Below are 19,527 nucleotides of genomic sequence, written 5' to 3' on the forward strand. Positions count from 1 at the left end.
ACGTGGGAGGGAGGTTATTCTAAACCAGAATGTAATATTGATTATTTTTTAATCAAAGTCTGCCTCTGAGAAACTAGATTTTTAAGAATGAGTGGCCCTGCTTAAAACGCGTCATCTGCTTATGGAAGATTATAACCTTTACCAATCCGTGGGCTGGGCTGATCAGGGAACGGACTGCAATTAGACGGGTGGTATCCACTGTCTAGTCCAGGCGTCTGGAGCGTCAGTGGGAAACGGGCGCTGACTGTGCACATAATCGCAGGATTGGAAGGAATTAACTCCCTTGCTTTCAACTGCAGCGTGCAATTGTCTCTGGTGCTGCAGAAGTAAATACAGCTAATACAGGTGTCTGCCTAAAGGAATATTTCCAAAGATTGATTTTAATTTACTTTTAAGACTTCAAAAGATTTAAGAAATTAACAAGCACAGCGAATGATTTTACCCTTCCCCATCATTCCATTTTCTAAAGTATTTTATTCCGTTTAATTGTGGTAGAGCCAGTGTGAAGGGCCCAGGAGGGGCCGGGCAAGTTCCCAGGTCACTGGTCTTCAGATTGTGAAATAGCGCCTCAGCACAGTTCTGTGGATTTGCTGAGTGCTGTTACCTGAATTTTTTGGTTCCAGTTTTTCTTCTCTTGAGAAATCGTCAGCCCAGGCTTGGCTGGGTTTAGTTTTTTGAGATCCAGTGACAAGGTTCATTTGGACGTATTCTCTGTAGAGAATTTTAGTTATTTGAGGAGGACTCCACCTCCTCACATTTCTTTTTAAAATGCGTTGCTGTATTTTCAGTTATTGCTGATAATTACTGCATCATGTGAAGTGACTCTGCTGAGGCTGATAGTAAAGATGCTGTATGTTTGCATGGTTCAAGGGAGCCCAGCTGTGACCAGTAAGTCAGGGGCTTGGCCTCCCAGCAAGCCCCGAGCTTTACTCTTTGTGCAGCCACGGCCTTTATCCTTGACATTGAATGAAGCAACCTTCCAAATGTGTGCTGATTGTCACTAAGCCTGATTGGGTCAAATCCACCCAAAGCTATACCTTTACATGTAAAGTTACAGACTTGTACTTTTATTCACTGATAGTGAGTCAAACTAATACATTTATCTAACAGGATTCATTTGTGATGTCAATTGATGTAGCTTAAAAAAATTTTATTTCCTTTCAATTCTTCTTCATATTAGTTTATCAAGAAAACGCATCAACCTGATTTAAAATTCTGCCTCCCAATGTCTTTGTGATGTTTTGCGTGATGATAACATTTTACGTGTGTGAGGGTGGTACTGGCCTTCAGGACTGCTGGTGTGCAGGTCTTTTTGGAGGGAGGTGCATCTTGAAAAAGGTCATCTCCAGCAAAACTCAAATCTGGTAAACACTGAGAGAGAGAGTGTGTGTGTGTGTGTGTGGTGATCTCTTATATTTGCACCCTGGTGGTGAAGCCAGTTAACCAAGCTCTCAGCAGTCTGTCTGTGCTCCACACACCGCTGAGTGGTACTAAAGTGTCTGGAAAAACGGTGCCCTGAAAGCATGGACTTCCACGCTGGAAGGATTTGTGTGATGTTCAGTAAAACTTGTTTCTTTCTCGTCCTGACAGACTCGCTCTCCGTTTCCAGTAACGATGCCAGTCCACCGGCATCCGTAGCGTCTCTTCAGCCCCATATGATTGGGGCCCAAAGCTCACCTGGCCCCAAGCGTCCAGGGAACACCCTGAGGAAGTGGCTCACGAGCCCCGTGCGGCGCCTCAGCAGTGGCAAGGCTGATGGGCACGTAAAGAAGCTGGCCCACAAGCACAAGAAGAGCAGGGAGGTCCGCAAGAGTGTCGACGCGGGCTCTCAGAAAGACTCGGATGACAGTGCGGCCACACCACAGGACGAGACCATTGAAGAGGTGAGGGTCTGTGTGGGCTTAACCTTGGCTGGTTTAAATGGTGCAAGGCCAAAGACTAGACCCCTACTTGCACATTGCCCCCTCTCTCTGTCTAAGTTGCAGGAATTAGTTGCTTGTCTTGTGAGGAAAGGAATCCCTGGATAAAACACTTGACTACTAGCTGAAAGGTTGGTGGTTCAGACTCCCCTCGAGGAGCCTCAGAAGACAGGCCTGGCCATCTGCTTTCAAAAGGTCAGCCTTGAAAACGCTATGGAGCAGTTCTACTCTGCATACCCGGGGTCACCATGAGTCAGAATGGACTTGATGGCAACCAGCAACAACATAAACTGATTTGGTTCTGTTTTCCTCTTTGTCAGTCGCCGTGGAGTCTCCTCTGACTGCTGCTGATCCCATGCGTGTCAGAGTAGAACTGTGCTCCATAGCACTTTTCAAAGGCTGATTTTTCAGAAGTAGATGGCCAGGCCTTTCTTCCAAGGCACCTCTAGGTGGACTCAAACCCCCAGCCTTTCTGTTAGCAGCCGAGCATGTTAACCATTTGTGCCACCCAGGGACTCTCTCCTACTTTTACCTTAGTTTTAATTACATGTTTTGCACACGTACCCAGAAATCATGAACGTCGTGTATGCCCATTAAGCTCTCCGCTAAGCCGACTGTTAGACTCAGTGGGAATAGGACTTGAAATAGTTGCTCCTACTTAAGCATGGTCGAGCCCAACCCATGGCTTCTGATAAAGAAATCAGACAACCGTGAGCTTTTCTGCTGAGGCTTGGCCACCCCCTACCTGCTCTCGAAGGAAGTGGGTGCTGAGCTACTGCAGCCCCGCTCTCCTTCATGTCTGCCATGTAGGTAAAGCCAGTAGGTGCCGCTTAGGGTTGCAAAGGGTTAAGAAGTCCCTGAGTTAGCACTAAAACGCCTTGGAAGGATTTGTGGAATGTTTGCATCCTCCTATTTATTTTCCCTCACTGTCTACACTTATATCTTATCCTGAGTATAAAATATCTCATTTATTTTGCTAACCCAGTAGTACCCGCTACCACCACCCACTGCCATCGAGTCAATTCCTACTCATAGTGACCCCTTAGGGTTTCCAAGGCTGTTGCGAAAACAGCATGGGGGCGGTGTCTCATCTTCTCTAACTTTGCAAGGGGGAAGGAGAATCTAGATCAACAGCCCAAGGCTGATTCCTATGAGGCAGAGGCCAGACATGCCTCCTCTCCGCCATCTTTACCAATTCTGACACCAATCACCCCTCCCACCGCACTCTCTACTGGGTTCGATAATTCATTGCAATGGCCGCACAGAACTCACAGACCATACTTAAAATTATGGGGTTTATTAGGGAAGTAACAGGCTATAGTTTAAGCTCAGGAACACTCAGGATACAGTCTTCCATCAGGACAGCCTCTTTTCAGCTGTGCTCGCAGGCACACCTCTCCCTGACCTTCAGTCTCTGCCAGAAGGTACTCAGCTTTCTCACACTGTGGGCCAGGAAGCCCACTTCGCCATCTCCTGCAGGTTTCTCCTGCCGGTCTCTCCTTCCTTCGTGGTAGTGGGCCCTTTTCTTTCCCACCTCTGGGGTGGCTGATTTCGAGCCTAGCAGGATGGCAAAACTGACCAGTCCCCTTGGTAGGCCACAGTTACCATATCTGCACAGCCCTGCCCAGTCCTTTGGGTGGGAGTTACAAGACCATGGCTAGAAAAGCCACAGAGACACCATCTATGGCACCACACCGTAAATCCTTACGGAGCAGACTGCCGTAGCTTTCTCCCACGGAGCCACTGATGGTTTCGAACCATCGACCTTTCGTTTAACAGTTGATGGCTTTAAACGCTGGAATATTCCCACATCACCGAAGATAAACCTCTGTAAGTCACCGGGCGTTTTTAAATGTTCATCTGTTCAGAGGGGCTTTAAGCTCTGCTGCAAGGAACAGTAGTCCCTCGTGATCCACAAGGTGGACCTTTCAGTAAGGGTCCATTGGTGAGATGCCCTTGGGGGTTCTGGCTTAGACTCCCCAAGTCCCTCCCAGGCTGGACAAAGAAAAAGGCAGAGAAGGAAGAGAGAGCTTCTATCATTTCATTTCTTTTGCAGATTTATATTTTCCTCTGGTTTTACTCCTGAGCATATTTTTGTCATTGGCTTTCAACTGGAGCAGGTTTATTAACGTGTTCACAGATCTATTTTTTAAATCTCTGTCTTCTTAGTAGAAACAAAACTGATTTTTTTTTCCTAAAGGCAGAAACAGAGAAAAATGAATGTGATACTTAATTCAGATTCTTAAAATGCATTTCAGATTGTAATTTTTTTATATCCTCATTTCATTGTTTCAGTAAATTTTACTCTTTAAGTAAAAAACAAAATGAGCTAGCCCAAATGAATGGAATTGACGTGAGAATTGTGGTTCACATTTTTGAAGCTTTTTTGTGGCTGGCTGGTTGAAGATGAGCTGTGTTCAGAGCCAGACGGATCACGTCGGCAGTCCCTTCAAAAAACACACTCACTGGCTTCTCTTGTCCAAGTTGGCAGGCAAGACAGTTGGATCGAAGGCTGGGAATGAAAAGTCACATTTGTTCCCGACTTCCGTCCTCTCAGTTGCTGCCTTTGCTGCAGTTTCCCAGTTAACCCCGTAGGGCTCAGTGTCCAGTCATGGCCTAGAATGTAACACACACGTACTGGTTTGGTTTCAGAGGGGCCGGAACGAGGGTCTCAGCAGCGGCACCCTCTCCAAGTCCTCCTCCTCCGGGATGCAGAGCTGTGGAGAAGAGGAGGGGGAGGAGGGGGCTGACGCCGTGCCTCTGCCCCCACCCATGGCCATTCAGCAGCACAGCCTCCTCCAGCCGGACTCGCAGGATGACAAGGTAAGGGAGACGGGATCCCCGGGGTCAGAGCTGCCCACCAGCCTCCCTGCAGGAGCTCGAGCCTCTGTGGTTATGTAAAAGAGCCCGGGGAGACACGGTGCTTTTTTTTCCAGGTAGACTCGGCTTCTCTTCTCCCCACAAGTGTAAATAACAAAGTCCATTTAGAATAAACAGTCCCCGAGTGCAGTTTCTCACGCATGTGTGGTCGTATCAATAGGCCCATGCATTCTAAAGATCCTTCAGTAATGGTTGCTTTTAAAGGGATTTTAATTTTCCTGCCTGCATGGACAAGAATCCCGGAGAGAACAGTCAGAGAAATCACAGGCAGTCTGCAGACACGGGACCAGCACTAGGCCTCGTTCTCTCTGTGGGCCGTTTTGGCACGCGGGTTTGTGTTTTCAGATGAGGTTATTTTGCTGTCCATGTACTTTCCCAGCACACCAAAGATGAGTCTGTAGGATCAGCATACATACTGGAGTGTGGGAACAGTTACAGGAGTGTAGGGGTGAGTCATGAGCCGTGAATCTTCTCTTTGGATATATGCAAAGGCTTCAGGCCAAGAAATCACTTTTTCTCTTGAGTCCTCTCTCTCATAGCCTGAATAATCTTGAGCATCCCAATTGCAGAACCTTGAGTACAAAATCAAAAAAAGGAAACCTGGTCAATGTAGCCTGCCCCTCCTGTCTAACAGCCTGGCCCCATTGTGCTCCTCAGAATTGTCAGGTGTTGAAAACCATGCTGTGAAGTCATTACTGGTGATTTTGCTTTTGTCTTGGTTTGGTTTTGGCAGTAACTACGTCTTCTGAATAAAACAGATGTTTTCCACATTTTTCCCCTCCATTCTTCCCTGTTTTTTTTTTCTTTTTCTCTTCCCCCCTTCTCATCAGTAATAAAGCAGGCGCTTGCTGGGTTGCCTGTGTTTTGCTGACCAAGAATCTCCCACACGCCAGTAACTGACCTCTGTGAGCCCAGCAATGGCAGCCGAGTCAAGTCCAGCATTAGATTTATCCAAAATCAGACATTTCTCAGCCCCTTCTTTATAGAGTTCTGACTCTTTATAGAGTTCTGACTCCTCCTCCCTTTTTAGCCCTTAGGCCAGTGTAAGGGGGCTGCGGGCCTGAGAGGGATGGCTGCAAGTGAAGAACCTAGTTAGGTGGTTGTGCACTGTGGGGGGGTGGGCAGGAAGGGAGGCCCCCAGGTGAGAAAGGACCTGGTCCCTCTGTGCACAGAGAGTGACTGGCCCAACACAGGGGCTGGGCTGTTTTTATGACAACTCCTAAGCTATTTAGGTGGAACATTCTAAGCTATACCTTTCTCAAGAGGAGAAAACGGAAATGCTTGAACCTGGGTGGTTATCCATCAGTGAAGTGTGAGGCCACATTGACGTATTCACCAAATAAGAGAGTGGTTTTCTCCATTAAGGAGTGAGCTGCACTCTAGTCTTCTGTTTGCCAGACTCACGTATGGGTTGCTGTGTTACCTCATCGAGTATTATCAGTAGCAATTCTTCATTAACAAAAAAGTCGATAGTGATATTCCCAGACAGTGTATTACCTTGTGACTAATTTTTTGTTCTGTTCTGTTTTCTCTTTTTGTAAACTTTCACTGCAGCCTTACGTTGATTTGTGTTCTGTGTCTGTTTTGGCTCAGTTTCCTTACCTTGCCATTTGACTTTTTTGTTTTACAACCCGCCCCTTTATTTTCTTCCCTCCATATTCCAAGCTTCGTTAGACCACACCCACATTTGTTTTGCAAAGTGCACATTCTGACCCACACATGTGAAAGCCCCGTGGTACATGTATAAACCCATGTGTCTCCTGTGGGAACGGCACGGTTAGGACAGCTAACCTGTGTTGCATGCATCCCTGCTGTCCTTAATATGACACAAGGTTCATATTACGCCCTCTTCCAGTTCCCAGTTAATCCACAACAGCTCGAGTAATATGCAAACACACCCTGTTTGCTAATTACTGAGTCTGGACCTGAGCAGCCCCGCCCCCAGCCCCCGTTCCTGTTGACCGCTTTACGCCCTCTATTCTAGCCATAAATGGCATCTGGTAGCTTGTGAGGCCACAGATCTTCTGTACTCTGCACTAATCTTGGGGAAATGGATGGACAGAAAATGGTGAGCTTGTCCCCTCTCTCCTCTCTGTCTGGTCAGTGCTCCCTGGCTCCTTTCCTTTCTTTTTTCTTTGGTTCTTTTCTCAACCCCAGAAACACAGTTAAGCCATTTTTATTACGCCGTTTCTGTTCCCGATTATTTAAGGATTCACTCATTAGACCTTAAGTCTTTCATTCTTCCGTTGATCAGACTCTGTATTTCTTTTCTTTTCTTTTTTTCTCCTTAACCGATAGCCTGGCCAGCAGTTGCAAAAGTTACTGCTAGACTATTCCCTGCCCAGTCACCTCTTTGAAAAGCCTTACGATGTTACATGACCGCGGATTGAAAACAGACTTGGTCTGCTTTCCACGTGTATTCCAGAGCAGGTCTTATTTAATGTTTCCTGTCAGAATATTGTAAATTAAAAAGGATGGCTTTAAATAAATGCAAACAAAGACAAACCTGTGGTCTTTTTGTCTGGATACTTTTAAAAAGAGATGGAGCACGCAGAGCACGTATTGTCTGTCTGGTTACTAACGCGAGGCATCCCCCTCCGCCCTGTCTCTTTCTGCACTTCTTCCTTAGGCCTCTTCTCGGTTGTTAGTCCGTCCCACCAGCTCCGAAACACCGAGTGCCGCCGAGCTTGTCAGTGCGATCGAGGAGCTCGTGAAAAGCAAGATGGTAAGGCTTCCCAGAGAAAGTCTGAGAGGCGGAAGCTGCTCTCGTGTGCTACTCGAAATTGATCTGTCCTTGTCCGTGTTGTGTCTGTGGAATGTGGCTGGGGCACGCTGACCACAGTCCTACCCGTTGTAGCAAGTGTGGCCGGTTCCAGTCTTGTCTGACAGTGGGCTAGGGTCAGTACCCACAGATGGGTCTCCAGCTCCCTTTGGCTGCCTCTGGTATCTTTGATTTGGGTTTACAGTATACCAGAGAGAAAGGTTTGTGTGACTATAGGATTTTGTCTTCTTAGGGACCTCCATATTGCCACTTGGCCAGCTTGGCCTTATTTTGATAAAAGCTCCCAAACCCGAGATTGGTTCTTTGAAGTTAGACAGGCCGGGTGCTTCTAACTGAATCAAATCAATTAATTTCTCAGTGTCCCTTCACTTTTCCTGACTGAAATGGAAAACCACTAATGGCAACAACTTTTTAGAATTGTATATCCTACAGCCCTTGTAAAGGTAACATTTTTTAAGCTGCCCACTCCCCAAAGTAAAAGCCCTCAGTCTCTCCTACCAAGCCGTTTTCTAGAGTTAATTACCATGAGCAGTTTGACGTGTTTCTTGCCGGGCACCTTCTGTGCATGTACTTACGGTGTGTGTACGTGTGTGCTTTTCTTTCAAAATCTATTCACTCCATTTTTAAGATTTTAAAACAATATATCTTGAGGATCTTCCTACATCGCTCTATCTAGATGTCCCTGCTTCCTTGTATTAGCTGTATAAAATTCCATTATGTGAATGCAATAATAACATAACAGTAATAATGATAACACCACGAGGTGTTATTCTGAGTGCTAAGCTGATGTTAATCTATACAGTCCCAAAACAGCCCTAAGAGGTGAAACTGTTAACCCGTTTTACAGATGAGGAAACCAAGGCACATGTAAAGTCTAAAAGTTTGACTAGCTCTCAGTAGCAGAGCTATTATTATACTGTAATTTATTTAAGTAACTTTCTAATGATATATATTTAAGTTGTTTCCAGTTTTTCACTACTGTAAACATCCATGTTCATTGCATGTGTGCAGTTGTATCTTCAGGGTAAATCCCCAGAATTGGAATTGCTAGATCAAAGAGTGTACTTCTTTAAAGTTTGGGATTTATCTTCCTTCAGTTAGTATTAACTGGGCAACTGGTATGTCATTCTCATTTCTTCTCCCACCCATAAAGAAACTGGTGGACTAGGTCAAGAGGAATTATGTAAAGAGAACTCAGACCAGCACATGTCATCTGCCACAGCCGGGAATTTCTCACTGTGTTCTGAAAAGGATGTGATGGGCTTTGAATTAGGCAGGGAGATTGCTAAGACTTGAGAGGTGACCCAAGAACTCAGACTCCACTGATAAAGACTTTGGAGTTATCCCAATATAAACTAAGTTGCAACCATGTCCTTATTTCTAAGAGACAAGTCTGTTAACAAGAGGTGTCTAACCTATATTTACTGACTCTTCATGTACTTTTAAATACCCTAAAAAAGCCATTTAGACACATTAGTTATGTGATCACTAAAATTATTCTTGCCCGATAACCGAAATAATTTTCCCAAAACATGTTGTGAGACAGCACTTTGTTAATCTGCTAATCATTATTCTGCAAGTATTGAAATTGTATTCTAAGTGGGCTGTGTTTTATTTGTGATTAGTTCAGGCAGACTTCCCCCAAATGGTGAAGAAATATCTATGGTGAATCAAACTCTGTTTCTCTCTGAGCCTGCGTCTTCAGTTGTGAACTGGGGTTAGAAGTGTGGTTTGTTAAGCCCCTAACGAGGTTCCATCCGTGTGGGCGTTTGCTAATGCCTCCCCTTTTCTTTGGAGAGCCATATTTACATGATGGACTCATCCCCTCTTCCTTCTGCCATGGAATGTAATTTGGAATCTGTCCTCTTCTTCTGGTCCAAGAGAAACATAACCCTTGCATTGATATCCTGTCACTAACCCTCTGATGTCCATGGGAACAACTTTTTGTTCACAAAAACTAGTCCCTTTAATGTCCTTCAGCGTGTCCTGCTCCCGGGGACTCTGAGTTCCTCCTGTGCGTCTCGCCTGTGCCATAGATCCTTGGCTCTCACATCCGTTTTCTTGTGAGTGATCTCAAGCTACAGCACCTTCATGATTAGATTTGAACTCTGAGTGGCTTATCCATCAGAAGCTGTGTATTACTGCATTGGATTGGGGACGAGAGGGGAGAAGGTGTTCACTTGTTGTGGAGTATGGCGATTCAGGAACTGAACCTCCTAAACCTAAGACCTGGAGATTCCACCTGGTACATTAAAACCACCCCGACACCTCTTCTCTTGGGTTCACTCCACTCCCTTACCTCCACATATTGATCCAACCAGCTGTTTTAAAGGTTGCGTATCTTGCCCGAGCATTGGCAGTACGTGATAGTAGCCTGTCGCCATCGTGACTGTTTGAACTTGACTTTGGGATTTTCTTCTCTTTGTTGATTTAAAAGTAAAGGAGATACAAAAAAGAATGAAAATATATGAATTAAACATCTTAACTGTAGATGTTAGAAGAACAACAAAATAAACCAAAGGAAAGCAAAAGGAAGGAATTCATATAGATAAATTAATGAGTTGAAACAGAAAAACTGGAATAATAAAACAAACAAAAAAAAGTTTGCCCTTTGGGGAAAAAATAGACATTAGATAACCTTCTCAAGAAAGAAAGTTTACAATTCAATAACAAAAAGAACCTAATTAAAACATGGGCAAAGGACTTGAATAGACATTTTTCAAAGAAGATATACAAATGGCCAACAAGCCTATGGGGAGATGTCATTAGGGAAATGCAAATCAAACCCAAAATGAGATACCACTTCACACCCACTAGGATCGCTATTTAAAAAATGAAAAAATAAAGCAGCAAGTGTTGGTAGGATGCGGAGAAATTGGAACCCCCATCCATTGTTGGGGGGAATGTAAAATGGTGCAATGACTGTGGAAAGTTTGGTGGGTCCTCAAAGAGTTAAACATAGAAATAGCACATGATCCAGTAATTGAAAACAGCTACTCAAAACAAAAACTTGTACAAGAATGTGCATAGCAGTCCTATATAACACAAATGTCCGTCAGCTGACGAATGGGTAAACAAAATGTGGTATATACATACGATGGAATATTATTCAGCCATAAAAAGGAGTGAAGTACTGATACTATAACATGGGTTAACCGTGAAAACATTATGCCAAGTGAAAGAAGTCAGACACAAAAGCCTACATATTGTATGATTCCATTTACAGGTAGTCACTGACTTATGACGCTTATTTGAGTTACCACAAACTACACTTAGGACCATACGTTTCATTTTTATTTCACATCTTATCGTTAGTAATTTGCTGATGTTATCACGCTCAGCTGTTCACTTGCAGATGTTCAATTTTATGATTAATCTTCAGAACACTGCCGGATTTATAGAGATACTGATCATAAAAGGCATTAGTAATGAAAACTAAAAAAAAACTGAGGTGTTGGACATACATCACAACTGACTTATAACAGAGTCAACAGAGTGGAACCCCATCATAAGTCGGGAACTACCTGTATGTGAAATATCTAGAATAAGCAAATTCATTGAGACAGACAGCAGATTAGGACTTGCCAGGGGCTGGATGAAGGAGGCAATGAAGAGTGACTGCTAAGTGAGTAGGGGTTTCCCTCTAGGGTGATGAGAAGTTTTCGAACTACATAGAGGTGGTGATTGTACAACATTGTAAATATACTAACTGCCACTGAGTTGTACACTTTAAAAAAATGAAATGGCAGCATCCAGGATTAGAATATAATTAGTTCATAGCAAAATCTATACTTCTTGCATTCTGGTAACCTCCAGGTCCCATATTTACTGTACAACACGAATTGATGGCTGTAATAATGGCCCAAAGGACAGAAAAGCACTGTAGATTCAATTACTTAAACCACGGAGATTTTTTTGTACCACGCATATTTTATATTCTTATTCAATAAAATATGGCATATATGGCTTCATATACAATTAATTGGAATATGTAATTAGCAAGAATGCAGCTGTTCCAGAAAATGCATAAGCATAGTTTGAAAACAGAAATGTTACACAAATGGAGTTGTTGAGAGGAAAAAGAAAAAAGGAAACACAAATTCACAAAATAAGAAATTACAAGGGGGGAATAAACTGAGGAAGATGTAAACACTCATGGGACATTACTTTGTTCAAGTCTTTGAAAATAAATGTAAAAATTTAGGTGGCATGGGCAGTTTCCTAAGAACCACAGCCACCACCCATCTTTCAGTGGAGGCTTGTGCATTGCTGGGTTGTTGACCAGGTTTCAGCAGAGCTTCCAGACTAAGACTAGGAAAAAAGGCCTAGCGATCTACTTCTGAAAATAAACCAACATAAACCCTGCGGAGCACAGCCAATCTGCAAGCAATCATGGGGATGGCGCAGGACCAGGAAGCATTTTATTTCATTTCATTTCATTGCATATGAGATTGCTGTGAGTTGGGAGTTGACTCAGTGACAGCTAACAACAACAACAATAACCTTAGGAGAAAGAGAATATCTGTGTGTTCGTATTTTCATAAAAGGAACAGGAAGTTACCAAGGACCTACCCACAAGAAACAACCAAGCTCAGAGGGTTTCACAAATAATCCGTCCAAAGCTGTGAAGTCCCAGTAATTCCAGTTCTCTGTTAGCTTTGTCCTGGCAATGGGCATCATTTGTATAAAAGGTAGCTGGGCAGCGTCAAGGTTGCAATGTCAGAAACATGATGAGAGCATACAACCGTGACTGCCTCCTGGTCAGGGCGCCTACGCTCCCTGGCTGCCCATCTCCGTCCAGCCAGATCAGCCACGTCAGGCCCAGACAGCCATTGCTTCAGTTGTAGCTGATGGGTCCTGGCAGACACCAGCGAGTCCATGACTTCAGCTCCCCTCGCTCCTCTGCGCCGGGGGAGGGCCTGGAGCCCTTCTTCTCCTTTTTCTCACTGTTTAAGTGAATAGCATTCAATTTAATGAACTTCAGCTGTTTCCCTGCCAGCCTAGACAGCACGAAGCATCCTCCCCTCATCGTCCCAGGCGTCAGTTTGTCTGTCACAGAGCCACATGGTCTGACAACATGGCTCAGACTCTGCTACTTAGAGCAAAATATCTGTTTCCAGTAAAGGTCAATAAAATAGGGCTATTCTTGAAACAAACTCTATGTTTCTCCACTAATTTAATGTCCTATTTTTCATAAATGAGAGCAGTAGGCAGTACGTTTTTGCAGCTTCGTGGGCTTTATTCAGCAAGATTGCTTAGTTGTAAAGGTAGGTTCAGTCCCTTACTGTCAGAGGAGAAAATAAGACAGGTATTTGATTTTTTTAATTTGATAGGAAGTCTTAAGTGGACTTAAATTTGAGGCTTGAGTTTGAAATGAAGTCTTAAGTGGACTTTGCAGTTTGTGTTGTGATTTTTGTCCAAAGAAAAGTGACATTTTTCCAATTCAATCAATAATTACCTTTTCATTATCAATCTGTGTCCAGCAGTACTGTGAAAATTCTGAAAGAATTACAAGCCACTACCCCTAGGAGCTTTTAAATCCGGATAAAGAAACAAAAATAGTGTCTTCCAATTAGAAAGTAATCAAGGATTGTCACATCGTTGCTCCACAGAGAGAAGTGCAATTCACAGGCTTATTGAATTCTCGCAAAGCTTTGTGGTGGGTTCTGTAGAGGAGTGAAAACAGTCACCTGCAGAAACTGACATGCAGTAAGGAGAGAGTTGTGGATAAGTGAGAGGTACAAGCATGAGGATCTCTGCCCATGGAGGGGACAGAAGGATGTTGCAAGTGTCACAAGGTGGAGATTAGTTTTAGCTGAGTGACCTGTGTGCATTGAAGTATGACAGTGGGCTTCGTGAAGTACCTGTGGCTTCATGGATAATCAAGGAACAAACCAAGTTTGTTTAAGCTAAAATACAGACTGCTGGTGTTGTTGCACTGTACCTACCAACAGGGAATGTTGGCACCTGAATACCAGGAAGGTGACCTGATCAAGGAGATTCCACACCCTTCCAAAATGGTCACGCTTTCATCTGGCAGAAATAATAACTCACACGAAAATTGCTAGATTTGAAATATGTGATTATAAACTGCAAATTATATCCAGACATGGGTGCAGTGCACTGATGTAAGTTGTATTATTTCTAATTATTTGGTAAGAAAGAACAGAATACATGAATGTGGCTAAATTCATTATCCTTATCATTCAAATTTTGTTTCCTTATCCAGCTTCTCCTACTCAGTTTCTTAATTGTGGGGTTGTGTGTGTGTGTGTTTGTGGTGAAATACTGTGTGATTTCACAAACATGGGTCTCATGATTTAAGAGCATTTATTCTGCATTCTCTGACTTGGGAGATTTTCTGGTCCTGTCTTTGGCCCATCGCAGGCTGTGGATAGTGAGCAGTGCTGACGGCCTCCGTCTCTTCCAGGCGCTGGAGGACCGTCCCAGCTCGCTCCTCGTCGACCAGGGAGACAGTAGCAGCCCCTCCTTCAACCCCTCGGACAACTCCCTTCTCTCCTCCTCTTCACCCATTGATGAGATGGAAGAGAGGAAATCCAGCTCGCTCAAGAGACGGCAGTAAGACACAAGTTTTCATGCCTTTGTCACCTTGAAGAGTGGGACTGAGATTCTGCTCTGATTGGTGCCGTGGGGAGAGGTGGGGTTTCCTGCTGAGTAACTGTGCGCACATGCACATGCAAGTGTGTGTGCATGCATGTATGTGCACGCACATGTGTGTGCATGTTTGAAAAGCACTCAGGACCTGCTAAGTGCTCAGTAAGCCATTGCCATGGTTTTTATTGTCCTATTTGTGTATTATACTGTATTTCTAAATAAGCACAATGGAAGGCAAGTATATCCTCAGCCACTGCTGGTGAGAAACTGCTTGGCTTTCCATTGTGTGCATAGTTGTGAAGGAAAAAGAAGGCACGATAAAATCAGATACAGCCCTGAAAGCGTGAACATTTTCAAAGATACCTTAGTGGTCATGTTCTTCATTTCCAGGACAGCAGCTCATGGTGATAAAAGAGTTCTAAAAAGTAGAATAGAGGGTTTAAGCTTGCCTTTGGAGAAGGGGAAAGACTGTTTGCAAGCTTTGTGAGGACGGGGACTTTGTTTTATTCGGTGCCGTATCCACAGTGCTAGGGTGATATTAAGGAGCCCTGGTGGCACAGCAGTTAAGTGCTCAGCTGCTAACTGAAAGGTCGGTGGCTCTAACCCGCCCAGGTGCTCTGAGGGAGAAAGACCTGGTGATCTGCTCCCATAAAGATTACAGCCTAGGAAACCCTATAGGGCAGTTCTGCTCTGTCATATGGGGCCACTATGAGTCAAAAACAACTCAACGGCATCTAACAACAACAGAATGACTGACGCTAGGCACATAGTAGGTGCCTTATATGTGTTGAGTGAATGAATCGACCCACCAACCAAAGCCTTTTCAGACCAGGTGAGGCTGTTTGCTACACTGATGAAGTAGTTGTCATCTGATGGCTGAGTGGCCTTACATTGGCAGTGATCAGACCCAAGGCTTTAATATCTGAAGTAAAAGGCTTTAAATGCCTGAGGTAAAAGGTTTTCTTCTATGTCCAGTGGAGCTTAAAATGACTAAATTGTTTGGTTTTGTTTTTTTAAATATTTCCTTTAACGTCCTGCCTTTATGGCAAAGTTAGGCCTGAGCTTTTCTGCTGTGTGCTCACTGGACCTGAGCCTGGCAGGGTGAACAACCCCAATTGTGCTTGTGTGCGTGTATCTCAGTGTCTGCTGACTCCGTAGCTGTCATGGATCACCACTGAACCTGTAAGTGGTGTAAGGCCCAGCTGTGCAAGTCTGATGAGTCAGTGTTCAGTCCTAACACAGGTCTGTCCTGACAGAAGCAAAAGTACAAGAGAATTCATTTAGAAAACAAAAAGAGTTCGGGTTGTAAACATCATCTTCTCTTTCCAGCTATGTTTTGCAAGAATTAGTGGAGACAGAGCGTGACTATGTACGGGACCTCGGCTACGTGGTTGAGGTATATATTTCCAGAGATTTAATATCCTTATAACAACCCCAGTGTGGTCTAGAGAGGTGGTGTGGGAGACGGTTTAACACTGCTATCTCCTTGAATGCTTTAAAAACACTTTTGAGCAAAATTAAATAAGCAACCCATAAGGCATTTCTGAAAAATAGCATTAGTCTGTTATCTTAACAATTGATATTGTAGTACGTGTTTCCTTTTTTTGCACAGTGCATCTCTGTGTGATCCATTTGTTTTTACAGTTTTTAAATTATGAGAGCCAACCATTGTATTAATTCTGTCAGTCTTGCCTTTAACTGCTTTGTAAAGAGGGTTTCACCACAAAAATAAGAACATTTTGGTTGAAAAGAATCAGCGTGGCCCAGCTGTGGATTTCCCTCCATCTGGAATCCACTGTGTTCAGAGCTTGGCCTGCAGCTGCAGCAGGTCATTTGCTCAGAGTTTTGCACAGAATGAATGTGTCACCATTTAGATTGATCAGAAGTTGCTAAGCACTCTGTAGCCAGAGCCTTTCGTATTGGATCAGTGCCTTCTCTAGGCTTATCCCTGCCTTTAAGGTCAAGTTATCAATAAGCTCAACCTGTTGAAAAGCCATTTTTATCATATAAAATGTCATTTATCCTTTCAGCTTTGAAAATATGTACAGTACAGTTGTTTTTAGGTGCACATTCCATTAAAGGTAATGGCTAATACCGTTAATTGTGTAGCATAAAAGAGTAACATGCCTGATCCATCTGCAGTCATAGTTAATGTTAAAATAAGTAACTTGAAAACTTAAGAGGCTCTTATACAAGCCAAATTCCGTTTGAGTTAAATAGAAGTTTTAACCACATTTTAGCAACTCGTTTAATCAATCATTGTTAACACTTCAATTTATTTAAAACAAAAAAAGCTAAATCCTTATTTAACATGTTATGTAAATAATCTGAAATAGGAAAAAGAAAGTGTCTATTTGAGATAAATGCTGAGAATAAAGGAAATATGTTCCTGGTCGAATATGTAATATTTACAAGCTGATAAGAGGATTTGCCTTATGAAGCCACCTGCGTTTATTTAAAGCTCTTCAGCTCTTTAGAAGAATTCTGCTCTAGGGATGCTAAACAGTGCAGGGAGAGGAAACTGCAGCAGTGAATATAGCAGTGAACTTCAAGTGCCAGTTAAGGACGTTTTCCATGTAGAATTTTTGTCTATTTCTAAATAAAAAACTGGTTATGAGACAGTGCGAGTGACTGTTTTGTCCTTTGGACTGTGAAGCAGTAAGCCCCTGCTTGGTTCAAACACACAATGAAATAAACTCAGTTGAATATCCCATTACAGGGCTACATGGCACTAATGAAAGAAGATGGTGTTCCTGATGACATGAAAGGAAAAGACAAGATTGTGTTTGGCAACATCCATCAGATTTATGACTGGCATAGAGAGTACGTATGATACCCAGCGTGCCTGTGAGGTGTGCGGCACAGACACGTACCATGCTGCATCACTGCAGCCATGGCAGAGGGTGTTTACTGGTGTGTTTCACTCATTCCCTGTAGCTCATGCAGGCGGCTGGTGTGGAGGAAATGCTGGTGTAGCGGGTGGTTTTGTGAGTCGTGGCGTGGGAGAGGTCCCTCCTCATCCTGCTGGCCCATGCAGAGAGGTCCAGAGCCAGACTGCTGGGTCCCCAGCCTGGTCCTGACCTGCAGCTGCTGGCTTCACCTCTCTGCCTCCATTCTCCATCCACACAGTGTGGGTCATAGTACCACCCAGAGGTTCTGTGAAGAGTGACCGAGTTGATACATGTATTGAGGAAGCCTCAATAAGTGTTTCTAATTACAGCTACCCTTTGATTAAACATGAGTTGCTATTAGAGGGATTTGAAGATACTCCTTTTTCCCACGCTGTTTTCCTGGGGAAAGGAGATGTGATTTCCCATGAACTATCAGACCTGGTCCCCACGCATTGGCCATGCCATCCTAATCAAGAAAGAGACCCATGTGGGGGCCGCGCCTCAGCTGCCAGAGCCTGTCATCACACGTCCAGCCCTGCTGTGGTGCCTTGCTGAGCATTTTAACAATCCCGCCTCATCTGGGGGTTGCTAGTGCTGGCGCTGCTATCACACTGGAACGTTCTGGCTGCACTGCTCCATTCCGCGTGATCTGGACGTGCCTCCTCCTTCCCTTCCTTCTGCGTGTTGCCGTTCCCTCACTTGGAACACGCTGTCATCACCATCAGAATCCCACCCTCTCTTTAAAGCAGGGTCAAATGCTCCCTTCTGCATTAAACCGGAACATTCCAATAAGTCATCGTATGTGAGTGTGCTGTTTAAACTGAAATACTCTACAAATAGGAGATGTTATCATGCGTGGATCAAGCAGTGTTTTGCTTTAATATTTTTTCTGCATTTTTCTTATCTCTCCTAATGGAATGTGGAACCCTCGAACCCCCAGGTATAGGTTCTTTATTTAATGTCCCCTGGTTTTTTTGTGATGTCTAGGCACTTGGGTGGCACAAACAGTTAAGTGCTTTACAACTAGCCAGAAGGTTGGTGGTTGGAACCCGCCCAGAGGCCTGGCAATCTGCTTCCAAAAGGCCACAGCCTTGAAAATCCTATGGAGCAGTTCTACTCTGTACACATGGGGTCGCCCTGAGTCGCAGTCTATTCAACAGTAACACGGCAGCCTGTAATGTCTAATTCTGTTGGACTCAGAGATAAATCATGGTCAACTTTAGAAATAGCATTCCAGTTTACAGCTTTATGGACTGTAGACTTAACCAGAGTCTACAGTGAAACCAGTTTGAAAAGTGGTGTTCTGTGCTATTATTTAGTCATCTTCTCTGGCTGATTTTTAAGGCTTTGACAGGGAGGGAGAAAGGGCAGAGGTTTCTGGGATGACCAGACAGAGAAGCTGCCTTCAGTAATGGCCATCTGGATCCTAGCACATGCTTCTGTCTCCTGCACAGCTAGAAACAGTAACACCCTACCTGCTAGGAAATTCAACATGACGTTAATTGGTATGCTGGTTTGCAGGTTAATAAAGTACCAAACATAAATATAAACATATGCAAGTGATAATTAAGATGACCATAAGTTTTGAAGACAACTACAGCCCAGAAGAAATAAAGAGCAGTTTTCTTACTGCTATTTTGTTATATTGCGATTATCTTTTAATCCAGTTTTAATCTTAATGGGCATTAGTGTTTGTAATCTAGAAATTGATTTTCATTATATTTGAGAGTATGTTATAAAGCTGGAACAAGTAACATTTTCAGTATTTTATATCTATTATTATCCAATTTGAGTCCCTTAAAAATTACCATGGAACGAATACGAAACTCAGGTACAAGGACCAGGTTTTCAAAAACAAAAATGTTGTTCCTTGAGAAAACATAAGTGAAAAATGTTATTTGTCCAAAGGAAGGGTAGGTTGCCAGAGAAAGCACACTTTCATTCTGCCTCGTCTTTTTTAACTATGTGTCTCTATGTTTTAAGGCTTGGGAGGCAATGTCCTAACAAAATATTTTCTGTGTCCGTTCAATCTGTGAAGTATGTACTTTGTGTTCCCCAATTACTCATGTCAAAACAGGGTGTTTTAAAAATGTAAACCTAAATCTAAAATTAGAAGGCTAATTGGAAATGGTCCTAATACTTTCCCCGTTTTCAGCTTTTTTTTAGGAGAGTTGGAGAAGTGCCTTGAGGATCCAGAAAAACTAGGGTCCCTTTTTGTTAAGCACGTAAGTACAATAGCAATAGCTCTGTTTATATTCAGCTCTAACACTGTCACGTTTAGTAATTGGCTTGTCAGAGTAAAGGAGAAGTCCCTTGCAGTTGATAAACGTGCCCACGTTGAGAATATATGTAATCAAACTGTACAGTGCCAACGAGTTGGAACTAAAATCCCTTCTAGTTTTTCTGCATATGAATTACCTTCTTTCCTGATCACCTGGGC

At 43.5% G+C, this 19,527-nt stretch overlaps 1 protein-coding gene across 3 annotated transcripts in view; it reads left to right on the plus strand.

Moving 5' to 3' along the window:
• Nucleotides 1-19,527, plus strand: part of TRIO (trio Rho guanine nucleotide exchange factor) — a 423,568-nt gene that overhangs the window by 375,730 nt on the left and 28,311 nt on the right. For 2 of the 3 annotated variants that reach the window (XM_049861241.1, XM_049861258.1), the window contains 7 exons: nucleotides 1,591-1,883; nucleotides 4,572-4,742; nucleotides 7,429-7,524; nucleotides 14,012-14,160; nucleotides 15,526-15,592; nucleotides 16,916-17,019; nucleotides 19,243-19,312. In XM_049861241.1, the coding sequence (XP_049717198.1) occupies nucleotides 1,591-1,883; nucleotides 4,572-4,742; nucleotides 7,429-7,524; nucleotides 14,012-14,160; nucleotides 15,526-15,592; nucleotides 16,916-17,019; nucleotides 19,243-19,312 (950 nt within the window). The remainder of the gene's footprint in view (nucleotides 1-1,590; nucleotides 1,884-4,571; nucleotides 4,743-7,428; nucleotides 7,525-14,011; nucleotides 14,161-15,525; nucleotides 15,593-16,915; nucleotides 17,020-19,242; nucleotides 19,313-19,527) is intronic. The other variant, XM_049861250.1, reaches the window with a different exon arrangement.

This window comes from Elephas maximus, chromosome 2 (genome assembly GCF_024166365.1).
Source record: "Elephas maximus indicus isolate mEleMax1 chromosome 2, mEleMax1 primary haplotype, whole genome shotgun sequence".
In the NCBI taxonomy this organism is placed as follows: Eukaryota; Metazoa; Chordata; class Mammalia; order Proboscidea; family Elephantidae; genus Elephas; species Elephas maximus.